The following is a 25,777-nucleotide window of genomic DNA, read 5'->3' on the forward strand; positions in this document are numbered from 1 at the left end:
AACGATAGCAGCTCAGCATTGTCGGTGGCTACATACTTCGTTGTCCGCACAGCTAAGACTATTAAGTGACAAAGTCAAACTAATGTGTACCCAGTGGTATTTCTTTCAAAGTTTCGTACTAACTTTCATGAGTAATAACCCACAATAGTTAAAACTTGTAGGGCACTTATTCTGTCATAGCCCTCACACACTATTGCCAAGCAGGGTCCTTTTCCTTTCAATACAATCACCGAATGTCGTAAAAATATGAAAATTGATTTACTACTAACTGCCAATTTCGTTTGGTTGCAAATGACCAGTCTCAATTCCACTTTTGCTGCCTCAGTAACTGTTCATTCTTGTATACCATGACATAAGCGTAACTAATTTACAGTTCTGAGTATTAACTTGAATCACTTTAGGTAACGTAAAATTTCGGTGGCAAAACTATTAACTGAAGATACAGCACAAATTAAGAGTGCGCAATTTCATTTATTCTGTATTTAGCCTAGAGAGTGTCTTCTTGTGTCTTAGTCGCGGGGTAGCCGCGAGGTCTAAGGCGCCTAGTCACGGCCTGCGTGGCTACCCCCGTCGGAGGTCGAGTCCTTCCTTGGGCATGGGGGTGTGTGTTGTACTTAGCATAAGTTCAATTAAGTTAGTTTAAGTAGTGCGTAAGCTGAGGGACCGATGACCTCAGCAGTTCGGTCCCATAAGACCTTACCACAAATTTCCAATTTATATTAAAATTAAAATCAGTTCCTTATTTCCTTAAAGTAAATTCAATTCAATCTTTCAATAATCAAAAGTAAATTGCTTGCCTTTTTCTAAATTTTGCATTTCTTTACGGCTGAGGTTACTGCAAGTAATTTTTTTTATGTAAAAGTTTTTAAATTACAGCCAGTTAATTATTTGACCATCAACTTTATTTTCGAAATTTAGTATTTCAGAATAAGTAACTGCAAACTCAGTGTTCTCGTGAACTGTTGCGTTGAGGGAAAGCGTGACAATCTTCTGTTGCCACGCCAGTGGTTATTTGCTTAGTTTTCTTTACTATTATCTTTCTTAGGACTTTGGATATTTATTGCCCTAGTTGGTCGGCGACCGTTTAATTATCCCTTTTCCCATAATCAGTATTTGTTGCATTAGTATTTTTCGAACAAAAAATATTACGTGGTACCCTTTCCCCCCCCCCCCCCCTGCGTCGGTCGTGAGCGATTGCACTAGGGTTGGAACTTAAATAGTGGCAGCTATTTATTCACAACCGATACTAAAGAGTTACATGTTTGCACCTATTACTGTCCTTCAATGTAGTCACCAAAGTTGGGTAGAACCCGTTGCCAGTAATGTGGAAGGCGTAGTATACCGTTAGCAGAGCCTGTTCTGTTGATGGTGCAAATGGAGCGGTCTACTGCCTGTCGAATCTCCGGAACAGTTCTGAAGCGAATGCCACGAAGTGGTTCCTTCATCTTCGTAATCAAATCAAAGTCGCAAGAACTTAAGTCCGGGGAGTATGGTGGATGGTACAGTACTTATCAGTCCCATAGACCGAACAGAGTAGCCACAGCTTGCACTGTATGCGCCCGCGCATTGTCGTGCAAAATGATGGAGAGGTTACGCAAAAAGCGTCGCCGCTTCTTTCGCAAAGCTGGTCGCAGGTGATGCTCCGAAAACGAACAGTAATACTGTGCATTGACGGTCTGCCGTCGAGGAACGTAATGCGTTAGGATAACACCACCACATTCGTACACGAGAATCATCATAAATTTCGCCATACTGGGGCTCTGACGGACTTTCGACTTTCGCGGCGACCCATAATGACGCCGTTCGTTGGATTGGCGTTTCAGTTTTGGCTTCCTGGCATTCGCTTCAGAACTGTTCCAGAGATTCGACAGGGGGTAGATCGCTCCACTCGCACCATCAACAAGACAGGCCCTGCCAGCGGTATACTACGCCTTCCACATCGCTGGTAATGGGTTCTACACAACGCTGGTGACTACTTTGAAGAACAGTAACAGGTGCAAACATTTATCTCTTTTGTACCGGTTGTGAATAAATACACTAATGGCGATTAAAATTGCTACACCACGAAGATATGCTACAGACGCGAAATTTAACCGACATGAAGAAGATGCTGTGATTTGCAAATGATTAGCTTACGATAGCATTCACACAAGGTTGGCGCCGGTGGCGACACCTACAACGTGCTGACATGAGGAAAGTTTCCAACCGATTTCTGATGCACAATCAGCAGTTGGCCGGCGTTGCCTGGTGAAACGTTGCTGTGGTGCCACGTGTAAGGAGGAGAGTTGCGTACCATCACGTTTCCGACTATGATAAAGGTCCCATTGTTGTCTATCGCGATTGCGGTTTATCGTATCGCGACATTGCTGTTCGCGTTGGTCGAGATACAATGACTGTTAGCAGAATATGGAATCGGTGGGTTCAGGAGGGTAATACGGAACGCTGTGCTGGATCCCAACGGCCTCGTATCACTAGCAGTCAAGGTGACAGGCATCTTATCCGCATGGCTGTAACGGATCGCGCAGCCACGTCTCGATCCCTGAGTCAGCAGATAGGGACGTTTGCAACACAACAACCATCTGCACGAACAGTTCGACGACGTTTGCCGCAGCATGGACTATCAGCTCGGAGACCATGGCTGCGGTTACCCTTGACGCTGCATCACAGACAAGAGCGCCTGCGATGGTGTACTCAAGGACGAACCTGGGTGCACGAATGGCAAAACGTCATTTTCTCGGATGAATCCAGGTTCTGTTTACAGCATCATGATGGTCGCATCCGTGTTTGGCGACATCGCGGTGAACGCACATTGGAAGCGTGTATTCGTCTTCGCCATACTGGCGTATCACCCGGCGTGACGGTATGGGGTGCCATTGGTTACAAGTCTCGGTCACCTCTTGTTCGCATTGGCGGCACTTTGAACAGTGGACGTTACATTTTGACCCGTGGCTCTACCCTTCATTCGATCCCTGCGAAACCCTATATTTCAGCAGGATAATGCACGACCGCATGTTCCAGGTCCAGTACGGGCCTTTCTGGATACAGAAAATGTTCGACTACTGGCCTGGCCAGCACATTCTCCAGATCTCTCACCACTTGAAAACGTCTTTTCAATGGTGGCCGAGTAACTTGCCAAGCAAGGTATAGCTGCTTCGTATCTGATCGTACATATGTAAAACAAGTGACGGCTGTCTTGTGTCCATTCCAACATGTGACTGCACGAGATGAAGTTGTCATGCAACCTGTGAAACACATCGCAGTGCGAGGTAGAGCTGACGGGAATCCAATCAACCGTACGGCTGTAGAAAGCCTACCTGTCGAGCACCACCGTAGCTGCAGAGCGCCTTATAGTGTAACGCACGCCGCCGCCACCTCCGGCCTGCCCGCAGAGCCTGGGCGCCGTGCTGCGCTTCGGCTACGCGATGGTGGCGCTGTCGCTGGTGCTGATGGTGTGGGCGTCGCTGGCGGGCGCCCGCGAGGCCGGCGCCGCGCACCACCACCACTACTCGGCGCCCGCGGCCGCCCACTCGTACCCGCCCTGCTACTTCAACCCGCTGTGCTCGTGCTCCAAGGCCGTGCCCGACCTGGGCATCGTCGCCTGCCGCGGCGTGCCCCTGCCCCGGGTGCCGCCGCCGCTCAACGCCTCCAAGCTCTTCACGCTCCACCTCAGCCGCAACGGGTTGCGCGGCCTCGAGCCCTACTTCCTGCAGGGCACAGGTGAGTCTCCTTCTCTAGCCGATCTCTTCTGTTTCCTCTTGCACCTCAACCGCACTAACCTAGGTAGATTGGAGGTCAACATTCTGCATCGCACTGGAGAGTTCCCACCAGAACTCCTCTATTCCTTCTTCCAATCACTGTTGTTCTTTGTGATACTTCTTTGCTGCTGCTCCTTTTGTGACTTCCTCACTGTGAGGATGTTCTATTGGAAGTTTGTGGCCGTTTGGCCTTTACTCCCCTGGGAATCTTGTCGAATCTTCTTGCTGTACTGGTAGGTATTTCTGGACTGGCAAGGAGTGCCGATGACCTATTTCCTGTACTTGTCGGTGTGACGATTTTTCTTTTTCTTCTTACTTGTTGCTGAGGTCTCTTCCTCGGGTGGGATACCGTGCATACGGATTCCTAATTTATCATACTCTCCGTTTACCAGAGAGATGATGATACAGCGCATTTGCAACTCTGTGAAGATAAGGTAGGAGTCAATCAGATTGAACTCCTCCCTAGAAAGACCAATAAGGCCTTCTGGATACCCAAATGGGCGATGTGAGAGTTGAGGTTTAGGATGGTTAGGTGGAACGAAGGGATAAGGGTTGTCGTGGTGGGGGTACGTACCATCGCGACGCGATGCAGCGATCTTCTGCGTTACAGCGCTTGCGCTGTACATATCTGGAAGCGGGAGGAATGGGACTTCTTCCCACTCTTCTTCTTGCGCTGCTGCTGCGGTGTCCGTCGTGTGCTGTGTGGCCTCCCCTTCGGCAGGCACGTCTGTCTGCGTGGCCACCGTCGCGAACTCCACGCGTGGAGGAGTCGCCTGGGTGGCGGTGTCGACTGCTGCGGCGGAAGCTGCTTTGGCTGAGCGAAGCTCTTGCGTCAGCACAGCAATCTGACGCCGAGCCTCGCCCAGTTCCGCCAGCATGGCCGCCCTCTCTTCCGCCGTGGCGGATTTGAAGGCGGACACGGCTTCTTGTACGGCGTCGTTGAGGCGCCTGGTGACGACGTCTTCTGTGCAAGTGACCACCTCTTCGTGTGTGGTGGTCACTTGCTTCTGCGTCTTCTTCTCCGGTCCGCGCCAATTTCTTCTGTAGGCGCAGGAACGGGCGTTGGCCGCGTGTGCGCCACCGCAGTTGGCGCAGGTACAGAGGGCGTCCTTCTGCTTCTTGCAGTCACGTGTGTCGTGTGCTTGCGCACACTTCGAGCACGCGACTGCTCCGCTCCAGTGCTTGGCGACGTGGCCAAGCTTTTGGTAGCGAAAGCACTGCGCTGCAGTCTTCCTCTTCTTCTTGCCGGAAGTCCCTGCTATCGTGAGCAGCAACTCCGCCAAGGCAGCAGCTCTGCGTCCCCTTCCGCGTCCAGGCATCTCCAGTAGCAACAGCGACAATCTGCTATGCGTACCTCACCGCAGCGTTGTGATACTTCTACATCTACATCTACATTTATACTCCGCAAGCCACCCAACGGTGTGTGGCGGAGGGCACTTTACGTGCCACTGTCATTACCTCCCTTTCCTGTTCCAGTCGCGTACGGTTCGCGGCAAGAACGACTGCCGGAAAGCTTCCGTGCGCGCTCGAATCTCTCTAATTTTTACATTCGTGATCTCCTCGGGAGGTATAAGTAGGGGAAAGCAATATCTTCGATACCTCATCCAGAAACGCACCCTCTCGAAACCTGGACAGCAAGCTATACCGCGATGCAGGGCGCCTCTCTTGCAGAGCCTGAAACTTGAGTTTGCTAAACATCTCCGTAACGCTGTCACGCTTACCAAATAACCCTGTGACGAAACGCGCTGCTCTTCTTTGGATCTTCTCTATCTCATCTGTCAACCCGTCCTGCTACGGATCCCACACTGATGAGCAATAAGTATGGGTCGAACGAATGTTTTGTAAGCCACCTCCTTTGTTGATGGACTACATTTTCTAAGGACTCTCCCAATGAATTTCAACCTGGTACCCGCATTACCAACAATTAATTTTATATGATCATTCCACTTCAAATCGTTCCGTACGCATACTCCCAGATATTTTACAGAAGTAACTGCTACCAGTGTTTGTTCCGCTATCACATAATCATACAATAAAGGATCCTTCTTTCTATGTATTCGCAATACATTACATTTACCTAAGTTAAGGGTCAGTTGCCACTTCCTGCAGCAAGTGCCTATCCGCTGCAGATCTTCCTGCATTTCGCTACAATTTTCTAATGCTGCAAATTCTCTGTATACTACAGCATCATCCGCGAAAATCCGCATGGAACTTCCGACACTATCTACTAGGTCATTTATATGTAGTGTAAAAAGCAATGGTCCCATAAAACTCCCCTGTGGCACGCCAGAGGTTACTGTAACGTCTGTGGACGTCTCTCAATTGAGAACAACATGCTGTGTTCTGTTTGCTAAAATCTCTTCAGTCCAGCCACACAGCTGGATATTCCGTAGGCTCTTACTTTGTTTATCAGGCGACAGTGCGGAACTGTATCGAAAGCCTTCCGGAAGTCAAGCAAAATGGCATCTACCTGCCAGCTTGTATCTAATATTTTCTGGGTCTCATCAACAAATAAAGCGAGTTGGGTCTCACACGATCGCTGTTTCCGGAATCTGAGTTGATTCCTCCAGAGTAGATTCTGGGTTTCCAGAAATGACATGATACGCGAGCAAAACACATGTTCTAAAATTCTACAACAGATCGACGTCAGAGATATAGGTCTATAGTTTTGCGCATCTGCTCGACGACCATTCTTGACGACTGGGACTACCTGTGCTTTTTTCCAATCATTTGGAACCTTCCGTTCCTCTAGAGACTTGCGGTGCACGGCTGTTAGAAGGGAGGCAAGTTCTTTCGCGTACTCTGTGTAGAATCGAATTGGTATCCCGTCAGGTCCAGTGGACTTTCCTTTGTTGAGTGATTTCATTTGCTTTTATATTCCTTGGACACTTATTTCGATGTCAGCCACTTTTTCGTTCGTACGAGGATTGAGAGAAGGAACTGCAGTGCGGTCTTCCTCTGTTCACCCCCACCCCCTCCCGCCCCATCTCCACCCACATGGTGGTGGAGACTGTTGTCCTTTACCATATCTACATTTACCCTCTACCACAGCTGCACTGAGCTGACTGGCTGGAGCACTGCTTGGCACAGGTGAATCTCCAATCTCCATTTGCTCTTCCAGCAGCTGTTGTGTTTTATGAGGTCCTGTTCACACTACACCTCAGCCTCCGTGGTGGAGCCCTGCCTCCTGCAGGACAGTGCTGTGTCTGCAGCCAACCTCCTCTGTTTGCTCTTCTAATCACTGTTGATGTTTATGGTACCCTTATTCAACGTCCACAATGGGCTGCACTGGCTGGAATCCTATTTGATGCAGGGCAGAGGTGAGACTCCGCCCAACTTTTCTATTTGCTCTTCCAACTATTGCAGTGCTTTATGAGACATCTGTTCATCTTCCATCTCAGCAGAAACTGTTTGCATGAGTTGAAGACCTATGTCCTTTCAGGGCACTGTTGAGACTCCACCCAACCTTCGCTCTTTGTTCTTCCAACAACTGCTGTGATATATGATAAGCCTCTTCTACATCTACATCTACATCCATACTCCGCAAGCCACCTGACGGTGTGTGGTGGAGGGTACCTTGAGTACCTCTATCGGTTCTTCCTTCTATTCCAGTCTCGTATTGTTTGTGGAAGGAAAGATTGTCGGTATGCCTCTGTGTGGGCTCTAATCTCTCTGATCATATCCTCATGGTCTATTCACGAGATATACGTAGGAGGGAGCAATATACTGCTTGACTCCTCGGTGAAGATATGTTCTCGAAGCTTCAACAAAAGCCCGTACCGAGCTACTGAGTGTGTCTCTTGCAGAGTCTTCCACTGGAGTTTATCGATCATCTCCGTAACGCTTTCGCGATTACTAAATGATCCTATAACGAAGCGTGCAGCTCTCCGTTGGATCTTCTCTCTCTTCTACCAACCCTATCTGGTACGGATCCCACACTGTTGAGCAGTATTCAAGCAGTGGGGGAACAAGTGTACTGTAACCTACTTCCTTTGTTTTCGGATACCATTTCCTTAGGATTCTTTCAATGAATCTCAGTCAGGCATGTGGTTTACCGACGATTAATTTTATATGGTCATTCCATTTTAAATCACTCCTAATGCCTACTCCCAGATAATTTGTGGTATTAACTACTTCCAGTTGCTGATCTGCTATATTGTAGCTAAATGATAAAGAATCTTTCTTTCTATGTATTCGCAGCACATTACACTTGTCTACATTGGGATTCAATTGCCACTCCCTGCACCATGCGTCAATACGTTGCAGATCCTCCTGCATCTCAGTAGAATTTTCCATTGTTACAACCTCTCGATACACCACAGCATCATCCGCAAAAAGCCTCAGTGAACTTTCGATGTCATCCACCAGGTCATTTATGTATATTGTGAATAGCAACGGTCCTACGACACTCCCCTGCGGCACACCTGAAATTACTCTTACTTTGGAAGACTTCTCTCAATTGAGAATGACATGCTGCGTTCTGTTATCTAGGAACTCGTCAGTCCAATCACACAATTAGTCTGATAGTCCATGTGCTCTTACTTTGTTCATGAAACTACTGTGGGGAATTGTATCAAACGCCTTGCGAAAGTCAAGAAACACGGCATCTGCCTGGGAACCCGTGTCTGTGGCCCTCTGAGTCTCATGGACGAATAGCGCGAGTTGGGTTTCACACGATCGTCTTTCTCGAAACCCATGCTTCATCTGCAACCTCGGCTGAAACGGCCTCTGTGGACTGAAGCCCTATGTAATATGAGGCATTTGTGAGGCTCTACATAACCTTTCTATTTGCTCTTGAAATCACTGTTGTGTTTCATGATACTTTTGTTCATCCTCGACCTTATTCGCAGTGACATGTGCATCCTGAAGTCCTACTTCCTACAGTGTGTTCAAAGTGGTTCAAATGGCTCTGAGCAATATGGAACTTAACAGCTGAGGTCATCAGTCCCCTAGAACTTAGAACTACTTAAACCTAACTAACCTAAGGACATCACTCACATCCATGCCCGAGGCAGGATTCGAACCTGCGACCGTAACGGTCGCGCGGTTCCAGACTGAAGCGCTCGGCCACTTCGACCGGCCTACAGTGTGTTGGTGAGTCCCTACCCACCCTTCACTCTCGGCTCTTCCTATCGCTTTTGTGCTTTTTGGCGCATCTCTTCACCCTCTACCTCACGATTCCAGGAAAACTCATTCAAAAACATGTTCAGATCCCTCATTTTGGTTAAGTTGCGTGGCTTTATCTCTTTTAATCACCCTTGTCTCTAATACATTTGGTGCAGGCCCCTAAGACCTAAGGCATCCTGGTCCAGAAAGGAACGAGTCGAAAATTGTAAGCGATAATCCTTCTGATATCCGTGACCGTGGAATATATGTACTGGCACTGTTGTTGTTAAGACTGCACGGGAGACAGCTTTCAGAGTTGGTGGTATGGACCGAAACAAGAAAAAAATGTGCACTAAAAATGGGCTCTAAAACGCATAGCTTAAGAGCTGTGAGCACTTGTTCAATAGAGGAGACGTGTTTCACAGTAGCGTATATGAACAAGCGTTCATAGCTCCTCACATATCCATTTTAGAGTTCATGTTTACTGGACACGTTTTTTGTTTTTGTTTTGCTCCACATGCCTACTTCTGGAAGTTATCTACACTACAATCTTGGCAACCGCAGTCCCGATACATTTATTCCTCTGTCAAAGGCATCAGAACGAATTTAGCTTATAACTTTCGACTCGTTCGTTTTCACATCAGGGTTCCTTAACCCAAGTGATGCATAGCCGCCTATAACTTCGACCCTCTGTAGCGTCGTTGGATGACCTTTCTCGACATGGATCCGTATCCTCGTTTTGTTCCTCAAGACATCTTCTACATCCCTTCGAAACTAGTTGGCGTAATACTTAAACACCCTGTAGATCTTACTGTTATCATGTGATAAGTTGCGAAATTTTTCTTGTCTAAATGATCATCCCTCACATATGTTGATTGTTACATTTTATGAAAATTTACTGTTAACCTTTGCACGGAGTTGACAAAAGTTATGAGATAGAGATGTGCACATATACAGATGGTGGTAGTATGGCTTACACAAGGAACAATATTCACGAAGACACATTTTTTTATAAATTGACAGCAACCATTAAAAGCTTGGTTTCAGGTAAAACACAGTTTAAACAGTGTTTGAAAGACTTTTTGATAGGCAACTCCTTCTGCTTTATAGATGCACATCTTAAAAGTGACTTTTACAACAGCTTAAGTGAAAGTGACTGTTAGATTTCAGTTTTGATTGTACTTGGTCGGAACAGTCCAGATTAAGTATTTTCTGTATGATAAATTTATTGAAAGTGCATTACGTTTCATTATGACAGTGCATTAAGTGTGTAATATTACTGTACTGTATTTATATTTTTTGACAATCTCCTGGCAAATGAACAGGGTAGTGTGTGTTATATTAAAATGTTATAGGTTTTTTGTGTTATTCTTTCTGACTTGTCCCGCTCCCACGAGAATCATCTTATATTTGGGTCTATGGAACGGAAACTGAATCTACTCTAATCTAGTCCAATAACTGTTAATGTTGGAGCACTCCACACGTACCACGTTCCTGTTCTCAGTCTCTATCCCCCGTTTTATAATTTGGATTGCAAATGGCAGGGGTCCAGATTCGTGTCCTGATGCATGAGTCACAGCACAGAACGTTACGTGACACACCGGTACAGGAGAAAACAAGCGTACAGAACGTTTTTTGAATGCAGACTGTCGGTTTTTGGTAAGTGATATTTTCAGCACAACATGTTTCGGAACTATGTTAAGCTTTGCAAAAACAGACATAATGTCTTATGGGATAACAGCAATCAGTGATTTTATAATGTTACTTAAAATCCGTCTTGATTGCAAATTTTTTTATTATTCATATGACCGGTTTCGGTTCATTCAGAACCATCTTCAGATCTGTAAAAATAATTATACTAATTTACTATTTCACGGAAGCAAATCTTTTTCATCCTATCTAATCAACATCAAATGTACCAGAACGTACCTGATACTTCAGTTACAGGAGTAACCCGTCCAAATCCAGCAACTTTCACACGCTACGTCACATAAAATTGGTTGGCAGAGTGCACGTCATTTATATTAATTATAACACTATTACCGACAGGTGGCGCCTGGTACGTTTGTTACATTCCATTTGCACATACTGTATTCAGTAGATCTTTTTTATATTAAAAATATTTAATTAAAATATGTAGATGTCAAAGTTAAAATCTGTACTTGTCAGGATTAAAAAACAGTAAAATTATCATTTTTATACGATCTAAAAAGCATAGGGCGATTTATATATCTATGGTGCTGGTGTGAACTTGTTTTCCTCTACCGCGGCACAACACCAAAATGGCGGGAACCCCGGAAGCAGACCGTAGAGGAAAACAACTTCACACCAGCACCATAGATATATAAATCGCCCTATGCTTTTTAGATCGTATAAAAATGATAATTTTACTGTTTTTTAATGCTGACAAGTACAGATTTTAACTTTGACATCTACATATTTTAATTAAATATTTTTAATATAAAAAAGATCTACTGAATACAGTATGTGCAAATGGAATGTAACAAACGTACCAGGCGCCACCTGTCGGTAATAGTGTTATAATTAATATAAATGACGTGCACTCTGCCAACCAATTTTATGTGACGTAGCGTGTGAAAGTTGCTGGATTTGGACGGGTTACTCCTGTAACTGAAGTATCAGGTACGTTCTGGTACATTTGATGTTGATTAGATAGGATGAAAAAGATTTGCTTCCGTGGAATAGTAAATTAGTATAATTATTTTTACAGATCTGAAGATGGTTCTGAATGAACCGAAACCGGTCATATGGATAATAAAAAAATTTGCAATCAAGACGGATTTTAAGTAACACTATGTTAAGCAATTATCAAGTGCTTTAAAACTAGGAAACCAATCAATAAATCGCAATACATGTACTGAGAACGACACGAAAAGTATTCCTATCGTCCTGTGTTACAGCACTGTGCCATTAGGCATCATCAAAAGTAAAAAGTAGCAGTACACATGTATTATCAAATAAAAAAAAAACACTTCCTAGAACATTTCATTTTGGCGTGTTATACACTCACAGTTTTATAATAAAGGGAGCCGTTTTCACCTATCAAAGTTAACACTTTTCTGCAATGAAACGATGAGGGCACAAACCAACAAAACGAGAAAGTACTCAGAAATACGCAGTAATGCCATACTAGGGAATCATCTCATATAAATTAGCGAGGATATTTAAGGACAAGGGGATCGAAATTGCTTTCAGAACAGACGACAGACTGTAAGAGTAACTAAAGCGTAAGACTGGCACAGGGGAGTATTGGATGGCGAAGGTGGGAGTTTATGAAATAATGTGTCAGGATTGCAGATTAAGGGCGTGTGGCAAACCGGTAGAAACTTCAATGAGAAAGATAAAGGCTCATCGGCAGTGGCGAAGCATCTCGTAACATCAGAGACAGCGTGAGGAAATTGCAGTTTCAGGATAAGGGGTGGTTTTTGTCAGGTTTACAAAGGAATGCGACAGCGTCTTAAATGAGAAAACAGAAGTGTCGAAGGGCCACTTTAGCAGTGTCCTCCTTGGGAAGTTTTCACCAACTTATTCGAATTAGCGGCATTGGGCTCAGGGTTTTCTGTTGGCCATTTCAGGTGGGGACACTCGTTGCAACACAGGTGTGGTATTGGTTTTTGAAATATACTAGGACAGGACTTCTGATGTCCATAAGTTATACGATAGTGAGTAGCACCGTAGGCGGCTGTGACATTTGCGTACTGTTTTTGGTAAGTGAAAACACCTGCCTTTAGTTTCAAAATAAGCCCTGACACTATAACATGCCAAAATGAGACGTGATAGGGAAATTTTTGTATTTGACATTCCATGTTTGCTGCTGCATTTTACTTAGAACTAATAGGAAAGAAGGTGTAGGATGTGTTATAATGTGTTATGGTCTTCAATCAAGAGATTAGTTTGGTGCAGCTCTCCATGCTACCCTATCCTGTGCAAGCTTCTTCATCTCCAAGTTCCTACTGCAAGCTACATACTTCTGAATCTGCTTAGTGCATTCATCTCTTGGTCTCCCTCTACGGTTTTTACCCTCCAAGCTGCCCTCCAATACTAAATTTGTGATCCCTTGATGCCTCAGAATATGTCCTACCAACCAATCCCTTCTTCTAGCCGAGATGTGCCACAAATTCCTCTTCTCCCTAATGATATTCAGTATCTCCTCATTGGTTACGTGATCGATCCATATAATCATGTTTATACGGTTGTGAGTACGTGTAGTAATGCGATTTATTGATTGGGTTCCTTGTTTTACAGCAACTGATAATAATAGAGCGTGGTGTCGAAACATGTGACAAAAATATCACAAATTTCACTACTGGTGGCGTAATATTCTCAGTGGTTTTCCACGTCCCGCTAGGTGAACACCGGGCTGGTCCCCCTACTCCACCTCAGTTACACGACTCGCAGACAACTGAACGCGTTCGCGCTATTCCGTGGATTACACTAGATGCAGACAGCTGAGGGACACTAATTCTGTTCCGGGGGTACAGGGTGGTGACAGGAAGGGCATCAGGCCAACCCTTAAAATGAACCTTGCCAGATCCGTTCTAAAGATGACGACCCTGCGAAACGGCAGGGTAAGGCACCAACAAAAGAAAGAAAGGCGTAATATTCTCAGTACCGGTTCATGAAACAGTTGTACGATGACTTCAGAAATAACTTGTCAGTTGTTGCTTATGCAGTACTTCTGGTCGGTGAGACGATGATTTCCTTTGAAACTGGGTCCACAGTCATTAAGCATCACTGGACTCAGTTTTAAGGGAAACAAAATGTGTAGTATCGAGCAGTAGCGTTACCATGTGCGGTGCGGGCTGGTACACGACTGGTGCTGTGCTTGCAGGTCTGTACGGGCTGGAGATCACCCACAACGCGCTGGCGGAGATCCCGGACGAGGCGTTCATGGGCCTGGAGCGCTCCATGTGGGAGCTGGACCTCAGCGACAACGAGCTGACAGCGGTCCCCAGCCGCGCCCTCAGGCACCTGCAGAAGCTGCGCAGGCTGGACCTCTCCGGTGAGTCCGCTCAGCATGTGGAGGTGCTTCTGGAGGCACTTCCAGCCATTCGATAAGAACGACGTAAGCGGGGGTAGGAAATAGCACATTGTGTTCCACAAGGTTCAGTCTTAGGTCCAGTCTTGCTTCACAAATGCAGAGACTTCACAGGTCCAACTAAAAGCTCCTTTGAACAGCAGCAAGGAGTTCTTAACACTACATAGTCGTATAGATATTTGCTGACGATAAGAAATTAGTCAACCCTAGAGAAATCACTACTCGCATCATTTAATACTGCATAATACCGCCTCCAAACTTAATGACCGCCTGGATTCGGTCAGGAAGTGAGTCCACAGGGTTGTGCAGGCACGTCGCATCCAGGTTAAGACAGTCACTGAGGGAAAGAGCCCATTGCGAGAAAGTGAAAGAGTTTTGGAGAAGAAAGAAGGAAACGAGAAGTCATGGTTATCTTGACGTGGTTGTTAATTGTTAAATGGAATAACAATAATTTGTTTTATATCAGTGTTCAGTCCGTTGTTTGCTGTAACTTCCAAGAAATTACAGTTCAGAGAAACACATAATTTAAAAAGTTTTAGTCCGAAAGTGTAAAAGTACATTTGTCGTGCATGATTTAACAACTGTAGCGGCAAAATAACTTTGACATCGTGTTAATTAACATAACATAAGATCGACATGTGTTCTCATTATTATCAGCATTTCACTAACGAGGGGACCATACGAAGTAGCCCTCGCCAATTTGACACGATTACGACTTCAACATATATAAACAGGAAGCCGCAACTCTCAACTGTTTTCGGGAAAGCAGAGTAGGAAAAACGCCATCAGGTTACCTTCCATTCAGAAATCTGTTGCACTCAGCGACTGTTACGCTAACTTGTAAATTATAGATTGGAGTCATCAGTCGTCCTTTTTAAATTTTATTGTGCAGACCTAGATTTCGGCTAGAAGCCAGACCAACAGGGAATTACATGCATTGAGCTAAAATAATAGTGCATTGAGAATGGCTAGCTTCTAGCCGAAATCTAGATCTGCACAATAAAATTTAAAAAGGGCGACTGATCGCTACAATCTATAATTTACAAGTAGGAAACGATCGCAAACATCGCAGTACCCACATCCTGCGACACCTCACTTTAGTGAGAACTAACCCTTATGCAGAGATGGCAGTTTTTCCTACTTGTAAATTATAGATTGTAGCGATCAGTCGACCTTTTTAAATTTTATTGTGCAGATCTAGATTTCGGCAGAATAAAATTTAAAAAGGGCGACTGATCGCTACAATCTATAATTTACAAGTAGGAAAAACTGCCATCTCTGCATAAGGGTTAGTTCTCACTAAAGTGAGGTGTCGCAGGATGTGGGTACTGCGATGTTTGCGTTCGTCTGGTTAAGGTTAACCATTAATACGCTCTCATCTGGAGATAGATTGGGTCGAAAGTCGAACGAAGCGTAGCTGTTTGAAGGGCAGAGGGAAAAAAGTGCCAAGGCAAGAGCCAAGGGGGAAAAAAAACCTCTGCGACAGTTAGGTCGGGTTGAAAGAGCAGTAGCGGATGTCTGGTTGAGTGTGACAGGTCATGCAAGGGTCGGCTTTGTTAGCAGTGGGTATCATGCATGTCGATACCTTTGACGTTGTGCGATGCTGTTACTCGGCGGCTACCGCTGGGTGCCGGTGTTGGTCTCTCGGCCACCGTCAGCATACCGGTAACAGGTTCATCATTGCTTTGTGTCCGATAGGTCATATATCGGATGCACAGTGTAGGGTGATGTTGGCGATTTGTTTGTTCCTCATTGGGAGAGCTCCTCGGTTTCCCTGCTATAGCCTGTTGGTTGGCTTTAGTAGCAGTTGGTATTTCCAGTCAACGTTGCTGATATGCAGGGGCTTGCCGACGTTTGTTGCTTGTTGGTGTATGTTAGCTTGTCATAGGTGGTTATGCCCTAGCTAATAGTGTCTTGGCCCGCTTATGCTTCCACCCATGGTTGTGATCATAGGTTCCCAGAGTAAGGATGAAAGGATTGTTCGAGTGTGTCTAGTTCCTGTATAGTCGTGTGGCGTGTTTTTTGAATACTTTGGGCCTGAGCACTATGGGACTTAACTACTGAGGTCATAAGTCCCCTAGAACTTAGAACTATTTAAACCTAACTAACCTAAGGAAATCACACACATCCATGCCCGAGGCAGGATTCGAACCTGCGACCGTAGCGATTCCAGACTGAAGCGCCTAGAACCGCTCGGCCACATCAGCCGGCTACGTTTGTGGCAAATGTGATGTATACTCATACAGCAGTGAACGAATCAGAATGATACTGATCGTAGAAACTAGGGAAACAATAATTATGGGAAAGCGTGAAATAAAAAGCCGGCCGCTGTGGCCAAGCTGTTCTAGGCTCTTCAGTCCGAAACCGCGCTGCTGCTACGGACGCAGGATCGAATCCTGCCCTGGGCATGGATGTGAGTGATGTCCTTATGTTAGTTAGGTTGAAGTAGTTCAAAGTCTAGGGGACTGATGATCTCAGATGTTAGGTCCCATAGTGTTTAGAGTCATTTGCACCACTTTTGAACAATAATTATTGTGTCATAATGTAATGAACGCGTAAGCGAAATGTACAGGGTGGGCCTTAAGTCTTCGTACAATTGTCGACATTTATTTTACAGAAACTATAGAACTTACAGCAACTGCATGTGTTGTCCTTCATGACGTACTTGTGTAGCGTAAACCTTGTCCTCTACGTAGCCTTACGAAAAGAAATCTAAAGGCGTTATGCCTGGTGATCGTGCAGATTACACAGTGGGACCATTAGGCCCAATCCACCTACCAGGAAATGTTTTATTAAGAAAACTTCTGTCATACAATCCCCATTGCGGTGGTGCACCATCTTGTTGGACAAATCACATCATGCCATAAGTTCCTCAGTTACGGATTTCCAAACTGTTTTAGCATATCCAGGTAGACATTAGCTGTTTCTGAGTTTTCGACAGAAAAGAAAGGTCCAGTGATTCCGTTGTGGATTAAACCGCACCAGACATTCATTTTACGTGATCTAAGGCAACGTGTGGACGTTCCGAACCCCATATCACCACACTGTGCTTGTTAACTTTACATGATATGTGGAAGGCAACCTCATAAAAAAAAATCGTTTAAGATACTCATCGCTGGTGTCGATTCGTACCAAAGCTACTCGACAATCTGGTTGTAACGCGTGTCTTATCTGAATCTTATATCCATGCAACAGCAATCTGTTGTGCAGAATTCTTCGCAATGTGGACCTAGGAATCGCTAATTTGCGAGACGTCTCTCGAATAGATTTAAAAAGATTCATCATTTGGATTTGCAGCTCCTTGTGTTCACCGTGTTTGCAGTTAAAATTGTTGGATGTAAGGTCCGCCAGTTTTTTTCCAAATTCCAAAACATGTTTTAGCACCTCTGTGCCATCATCGGTGGGTTTCTGTTTTATTTAATCTATACACTCGGTTTGCATAGTTTTTCAGGACCACTTGTTTATTATTTATTACAGGTAGCTTATCATATTTTGTGTGGCAAGCCCTTTTTTGTCAGCATCCAGATAACGTATTGCGAAGCACACGTAAATAAAAGGCATATTTTCACAAATATGGTCGTAAAGGCACTTTGCGCTTCACCAAATTTTATTGAAATCGTACCCGACACTTCGCCTGAAGATGCTGAGAAAGAAACCCATTGAAACTTTGCGAAAAGACGCCAGTGTTCGGCCGATCAGCAGAGAAGATTTTGTCATGTCAGATATATTTCACATAAGTTTAACATATTTCACACTTATTTGTACAATTATTTCACCTGCATATCGAGCTAATTTCACCCTGTAGTTTTATTTTGAATGATACCAATTTTATGACGTTGTATCTCCTGAACTTTGTTTCGTGGAACAACATAATTTTGCTAGTGCATTCAGTGGTGTATGTGCATACTGCCTGTAAAATGTGTCGCCAATATAGTTAGTAATAAAGAAGTAATAAACTAAAACGTCATTCTTCATGCGGCTGTTTCACTGCATTAACAGCGAAAACTGTAGTAAGCGGCAATCTTTTGCTTTTTCATCATTTTGTGGAGCTCATCAGAGCGTAAAAGCTTCGTAATGGTTCGAAATCATCTGTCAAGACTCTTGCCACTGACTGCGTCCTTTCATTCTCAAATACTGTATGAGTAAAGTATGGGTATTCGCGCGTCGGGTAGCAACACTGCTTTTCCACCCTAACACCACCCCTTTCGTAGGTAGGTAGTTATTACCCCACAGCGATTCGCTCCAAACGGTAAGTGAGACGTGTACCAAGGCTGGTTGAAATCGGTGCAGTGGTTTAGGATGAGATGTGGAACATGTGAGTACGTGCGTACATATATACATTGCGTTCCCTTAAGAGCGTGCAAAAATGTAAAAGGATATAGAGAATGCTCCACTGAACAATTTGAGACAGGGAACCTGGGGTCGGGGAATCAGCTTGAGGAAATATGGAACTAAACTTGACTACCGCTTTGTCTAGTGTCACTGTTTACTGGCTTATTTGCAACTAACATGCATACAAGTTTACATGTACTGTGATGATTATTCACATGTACACTCCTGGAAATTGAAATAAGAACACCGTGAATTCATTGTCCCAGGAAGGGGAAACTTTATTGACACATTCCTGGGGTCAGATACATCACATGATCACACTGACAGAACCACAGGCACATAGACACAGGCAACAGAGCATGCACAATGTCGGCACTAGTACAGTGTATATCCACCTTTCGCAGCAATGCAGGCTGCTATTCTCCCATGGAGACGATCGTAGAGACGCTGGATGTAGTCCTGTGGAACGGCTTGCCATGCCATTTCCACCTGGCGCCTCAGTTGGACCAGCGTTCGTGCTGGACGTGCAGACCGCGTGAGACGACGCTTCATCCAGTCCCAAACATGCTCAATGAGGGACAGATCCGGAGATCTTGCTGCCCAGGGTAGTTGATTTACACCTTCTAGAGCACGTTGGGTGGCACGGGATACATGCGGACGTGCATTGTCCTGTTGGAACAGCAAGTTCCCTTGCCGGTCTAGGAATGGTAGAACGATGGGTTCGATGACGGTTTGGATGTACCGTGCACTATTCAGTGTCCCCTCGACGATCACCAGTGGTGTACGGCCAGTGTAGGAGATCGCTCCCAACACCATGATGCCGGGTGTTGGCCCTGTGTGCCTCGGTCGTATGCAGTCCTGATTGTGGCGCTCACCTGCACGGCGCCAAACACGCATACGACCATCATTGGCACCAAGGCAGAAGCGACTCTCATCGCTGAAGACGACACGTCTCCATTCGTCCCTCCATTCACGCCTGTCGCGACACCACTGGAGGCGGGCTGCACGATGTTGGGGCGTGAGCGGAAGACGGCCTAACGGTGTGCGGGACCGTAGCCCAGCTTCATGGAGACGGTTGCGAATGGTCCTCGCCGATACCCCAGGAGCAACAGTGTCCCTAATTTGCTGGGAAGTGGCGGTGCGGTCCCCTACGGCACTGCGTAGGATCCTACGGTCTTGGCGTGCATCCGTGCGTCGCTGCGGTCCGGTCCCAGGTCGACGGGCACGTGCACCTTCCGCCGACCACTGGCGACAACATCGATGTACTGTGGAGACCTCACGCCCCACGTGTTGAGCAATTCGGCGGTACGTCCACCCGGCCTCCCGCATGCCCACTATACGCCCTCGCTCAAAGTCCGTCAACTGCACATACGGTTCACGTCCACGCTGTCGCGGCATGCTACCAGTGTTAAAGACTGCGATGGAGCTCCGTATGCCACGGCAAACTGGCTGACACTGACGGCGCCGGTGCACAAATGCTGCGCAGCTAGCGCCATTCGACGGCCAACACCGCGGTTCCTGGTGTGTCCGCTGTGCCGTGCGTGTGATCATTGCTTGTACAGCCCTCTCGCAGTGTCCGGAGCAAGTATGGTGGGTCTGACACACCGGTGTCAATGTGTTCTTTTTTCCATTTCCAGGAGTGTATATTCCTTGTTTACTGCAACGAAACAAGGAGAACGAGCCTGATTACCAGGAAGTCATGATGCATGTTTTGTTTACTTTACTTGTTCATAAGGTGGTTCTTTTGTATTGTATTTACATTTTCCCATGACAGAACGTGCTATGAATCAGCGACAGACCCATTCATTCCTCAGTTCTATTCAGAAGCGAACAGTACAATGCGATGGAGCAGTACCGGTATTTCCTGGTCGCTGGATTGGGAGGAGAGGTCCTCTTCCATGGCCTGCGAGGTCACCTGCCCTCAATCCCCTTGATTATTTCCTGTGGGGGTATCTAAAGTCACTTGTGTGTGAGACCACAGTGGATAAGGAATTAGGAGCCGAAATCGTAGCTGCCCGTGATGCGATTCGAAGCACACCTGGGATATTTGTCAGGGTGCGTCAGAATCTTGTTCGCAGATGTCATGCTTGCATTGAGGTTGATGAGCGTCAGTTTCAGCACATTTTGCGAGATTCAGTACAAATGGTACGTTCATTGTGTCAGTGATGGCATTTGCAGTCAACTGTAACTAATGTAAATAAAAAAGTACACAGTAATATGATTTTATCCCTATTATCTCCTTAAGCTGGCTTCTCCGACCCCAGGTTCCCTCCCTCAAATCGTTCGGTGGAGCATCGTCTGTGTCCTGTTAAATTTTTGCACGCTCTTACGGAAACACCTTGTATGCAGGCTGACTGAGCTGCCCCTATCGCTATCGTTTTCTTCAACCTGCCATGTTATATCTGGCCTTCAAAAACCAGGTGCGAGATTTTCATATTCTGTTGCCCTCTACTATTAGTCCTACAGAAAAAATGAGCAGGACCTTTCTGTAGGAAGTACGAGGGTGAGTCAAATGAATACCTTAAATATTTATTAAAATACGAGGTGCATTCAAGTTCTAAGGCCTCCGATTTTTTTTCTAATTAACTACTCACCAGAAATCGATGAAACTGGCGTTACTTCTCGACGTAATCGCCCTGCAGACGTACACATTTTTCACAACGCTGACGCCATGATTCCATGGCAGCGGCTAAGGCTTCTTTAGGAGTCTCTTTTGACCACTGGAAAATCGCTGAGGCAATAGCAACATGGCTGGTGAATGTGCGGCCACGGAGAGTGTCTTTCATTGTTGGAAAAAGCCAAAAGTCACTAGGAGCCAGGCCAGGTGAGTAGGGAGCATGAGGAATCACTTATCACTTCAAAGTTGTCATCACGAAGAAACTGTTGCGTAACGTTAGCTCGATGTGCGGGTGCGTTGTCTTGGTGAAACAGCACACGCGCAGCCCTTCCCGGACGTTTTTGTTGCAGTGCAGGAAGGAATTTGTTCTTCAAAACATTTTCGTAGGATGCACCTGTTACCGTAGTGCCCTTTGGAACGCAATGGGTAAGGATTACGCCCTCGCTGTCCCAGAACATGGACACCATCATTTTTTCAGCACTGGCGGTTACCCGAAATTTTTTTTGTGGCGGTGAATGTGTGTGCTTCCATTGAGCTGACTGGCGCTTTGTTTCTGGATTGAAAAATGGCATCCACGTCTCATCCATTGTCACAACCGACGAAAAGAAAGTCCCATTCATGCTGTCGTTGCGCGCCAACATTGCTTGGCAACATGCCACATGGGCAGCCGTGTGGTCGTCCGTCAGCATTCGTGGCACCCACCTGGATTACACTTTTCGCATTTTCAGGTCGTCATTCAGGATTGTGTGCACAAAACCCACAGAAATGCCAACTCTGGAGGAGATCTGTTCAACAGTCATTCTGCGATCCCCCAAAACAATTCTCTCCACTTTCTCGATCATGTCGTCAGACCGGCTTGTGCGAGCCCGAGGTTGTTTCGGTTTGTTGTCACACGATGTTCTGCCTTCATTAAACTGTCACACCCACGAACGCACTTTCGACACATCCATAACTCCATCACCACATGTCTCCTTCAACTGTCGATGAATTTCAATTGGCTTCACACCACGTAAATTCAGAAAATGAATGATTGCACGCTGTTCAAGTAAGGAAAACGTCGCCATTTTTAGTATTTAAAACAGTTCTCATTCTCGCCGCTGGCGGTAAAATTCCATCTGTCGTACGGTGCTGCCATCTCTGGGACGTATTGACAATGAACGCTGCCTCATTTTAAAACAATGCGAGTGTTCCTATCTCTTTCCAGTCCTGAGAAAAAAAAAGCGGAGGCCTTAGAACTTGAATGCTCCTCGTGTTATTTATAGTGCAGAAGTGGTAAAGCTGTTTCACTTTTCAACATAATCTCCCCCACGCTTAATGCAAGTCCTCCAGCGCTTACAAAGTGCATAAATTCCTTTAGAAAAAAATTCTTTTGGTAGTCCGTGCAACCACTCATGCATCGCGTGGCGTACCTCTTCATCAGAACGGAACTTCTTTCCTCCCATTGCGTCTTTGAGTGGTCCAAACATATGGAAATCACGTGGTGCAAGGTCTGGTGAGTATGGTGTATGAGGAAGACACTCAAAGCGCAGGTCTGTGATTGATGCAACTGTTGTACGGGCAGTGTGGGGCCTTGCAGTGTCATGTTGCAAAAGGACACCTGCTGACAGCAATCCACGTCGCTTTGATTTGATTGCAGGCCGCAGATGATTTTTTAGAAGATCTCTGTATGATGCACTGGTGACAGTGGTCCATCTAGGCATGTAATGCTCAAAATGACGCCTTTTTCGTCCCAAAAGAGAGTCAGCATAAACTTCCCTGCTGATGGTTCTGTTGGAAACTTCTTTGGTTTTGGTGATGAGAAATGGTGCCATTCCTTGCTCGCTCTCTTCATTTCCGGTTGGTGGACGTGAACCCAGTCATCGTCTCCAGTAACGATTCTTGCAAGGAAGCCATCGCCTTCCTGTTAAAAGAGCCGAAGAAGTTCTTCACAAGCATCAACACGACGATCTCATTTCGGGGGTCAGCTGCCGTGGCACCCATCTTGCGGACACGTTGTGAAACTGGAGCACATCATGCACAATGTGGTGTGCTGACCCATGACTAATCTGTAAACATGCTGCAATGTCATTCAGTGTCACTTGGCGGTTTTCCTTCACTATGGCTTCAACTGCTGCAATGTTCTGTGGAGTCACAACTCATTGTGCCTGACCTGGACGAGGAGCATCTTACACTGAAGTCACACCATCTGCGAACTTCCTACTCCATTCGTAGACTTGCTGCTGTGACAAACATGCATCACCGTACTGAACCTTCATTCGTCGATGAATTTCAATAGGTTTCACACCTTCACTACGCAAAAACCGAATAACAGAACGCTGTTCTTCCCTGTTGCAAGTCGCAAGTGGGGCGGCTATCTTTATACTGATAATGCGACGGTATGTGTGCATCTGCACTATGCTGCCACCTACAGGCCATTCTGCACACTGTTTGTAGTACGCTTACCAACTTACAGGATAACGGCACGAAATTTCGATTTGTTATTACAAATTTAACGTTTTCATTTGACTCACCCACGTGTAATATAGCTAAATTCTGTACTGGGATACGGTTTCGTTGGTGGCCAGTGTTTCCAAGGTATTTAAGAAAAACGCACAAAAGTGAACGTCAGACGCACCTCCACCCCCTCATTCATCTCTCAGCTATGCTGTTTGTGGCACTCCCTCCTACTACAGTACAAAAAATTCCGACTATACGAATTGTTCCCGATATTCGACCTTTTCTGGTCTCTGTTAACTGGGATATTATGCCACCAGCGTAATCAGCTATTTCGTCAATATTATTAATTTAGACGTGGCCGTGAGGGTAATGAAAGAAAAACGGTTTTTTGTAAAAGCTACGCTAGAACTGACACTTAGATTGAACTTTATCCCTTACAAGCAGTTTCGTAGGTAGAAGGCCTGACGAATACAATGATGTAACTGTTTAGTTTATGCTGGTAAAACTCACAAAACTGTTAGGTAAAATTAACACAAACTTCAGTTTTAAGATTTGTAAATGGTTGAATAAGCCGGCAACGTAATAAGGCTAGTCAACGAAGACGAAGAATGGTCGAATGTGGGAAATAATTCGGGCAGTTCCAAACTTTTATACGGTGGTAGGAGGCGGTGTCACGAACAACATACTACAAATCCTGACTGGCGAGGGATGAGTGAGGGGGTGCAAGTGCATTTAGGGGTTAATTCTGCACAATTTTCTCTAATAACTCTGAAACTAGGGCCACCAGCGAAGACTTATGCTAGTACACAAATTAACTACAGTAAATTTCCTACAAAAAAGTCCCGTTCATTTATTCTGTAGGACTAATAGTTTGGGAATAGCAAACGAGAGAATATGGAAATCTCGCACGTGGACGGACATGGAATTGCGGGTTACGTAAAACGACAATCGTAGGGGCAGCTGAATCATCCCATACACATACATACTTACACATATACAAACATATGCACGTATATCCACTTTTATAATATGTGTGGATTTGTCACAAATCACAAATTTGTAATATTTATTCCAGTACATTGTAGCGTGTGGTGGAGCAAGCATGTAATTAACATAAAAAAACAATCCTAGGTTGCGCATTGCTCTTTATTAGTTCAAAAACAACGCTTTTCACACGGTTGCGGCATTAGTAGCTTTTAGGAAGTACACTGGAAAATGGAGATAATAAATAACCGGACGTGGTCCTTTCCTGATATACCATACTCGAAAGCGAAAAGCAAAAAAACGGAAATATAAAGACGGAAAGGATAGGAAAGCACGTGTAGAGTATTTTATAATTATTGCCAAAAAGCATTCGTCAGAATGCCAGAAATACCTGGTAAACGTTGAAACATGTGCGTTTGAAACATGATTGAAACTCGCGGCTTTGCACTGTACTGAACTTCTCTGACTGCGAGAATGTAAATTTCATTTAGCTGAAAGAATGTAAACTGTCAATAACTTTAAACCAAACCCAAACTGCGTTAATTTACTCAACACAAAAACTGAATCTGATTGATTTTAAATTGCCCCTGGTAAAAAAACAAAATTGATGGAATTTGAAAATAATTGTCCCTGTGCTTAATGAATGCTAGGAGTATCCCTGAAACAATAAAATTTCTTACCTTTAGCTGCTCAATGAAAGCACGCTTCGCATTGCTCTCTGTAAATACTCTATATTGTATAGTTAGCAAACAGCTATTCTGCAAGGCTGTTGCTGAGCATACATTTTAGTTAAATCGAATATGACTGAGACAATAACTTCTTGAGAGAAATAGTTAATCAAAAATGGCATGGACTGGGAACTGATATTGACCTGGGATAAGTCAGAATATGGCACTAACTTTAAAACTTGTATTTTGACTCTTTGAAAATTAATAATGCTCAAAAATAACACACTCAATAAACTGATTACACATAAAATATTAGAGTTACAAAATCACTGAATGTAAGTGCTGTAATTTGTCTCGAACATCGCTTATGAATACGCGCATTGCGTTAGTAGCAAAACACCTTTACTTCCCTTAATTACTTCCACTTCTGTTGAGATTCCTTTTACAGTTAGCAAACAGCACAGTATGTTGCAGATAAAGTCATTACTGACCGTAGCGAGCAAGTATATATTCAACACACATCAGATACAACACGCCTTTACACTTGAGAGTCCTCCATGCGTTACTCGATCTGAAGTTACTCTAGTACGTTACCCGTAATACCTAGAGTCAGCGATTGCTGTTGAGCAGCGACTCTACTACACAATCGATACTACATTTTACGATATCTGGTTCAATATAATATTTTATTAAAAAACTTGAATTAATTTACCCTGTGTATATAGCTTTCCTAACCCTGTTGCCTCCTGCTGAAGAATTTGGCAGGGTTGTTATAGCAATTGGCCATAATAACGAATTCTTAACATTAAATAAGTATAGG

The 25,777-nt window shown here is 45.0% G+C and overlaps 1 protein-coding gene across 1 annotated transcript in view; it reads left to right on the forward strand.

Annotated features, from left to right (window-relative positions):
* LOC126109392 (chaoptin) overlaps positions 1-25,777 on the forward strand; it is a 331,789-nt gene that overhangs the window by 130,240 nt on the left and 175,772 nt on the right. Inside the window, exons 2-3 of the mRNA XM_049914419.1 lie at positions 3,390-3,717; positions 13,714-13,884. Coding sequence (XP_049770376.1) covers positions 3,390-3,717; positions 13,714-13,884 — 499 coding nt within the window. The remainder of the gene's footprint in view (positions 1-3,389; positions 3,718-13,713; positions 13,885-25,777) is intronic.

This window comes from Schistocerca cancellata, chromosome 12 (assembly GCF_023864275.1).
Source record: "Schistocerca cancellata isolate TAMUIC-IGC-003103 chromosome 12, iqSchCanc2.1, whole genome shotgun sequence".
Classification (NCBI taxonomy): domain Eukaryota; kingdom Metazoa; phylum Arthropoda; class Insecta; order Orthoptera; family Acrididae; genus Schistocerca; species Schistocerca cancellata.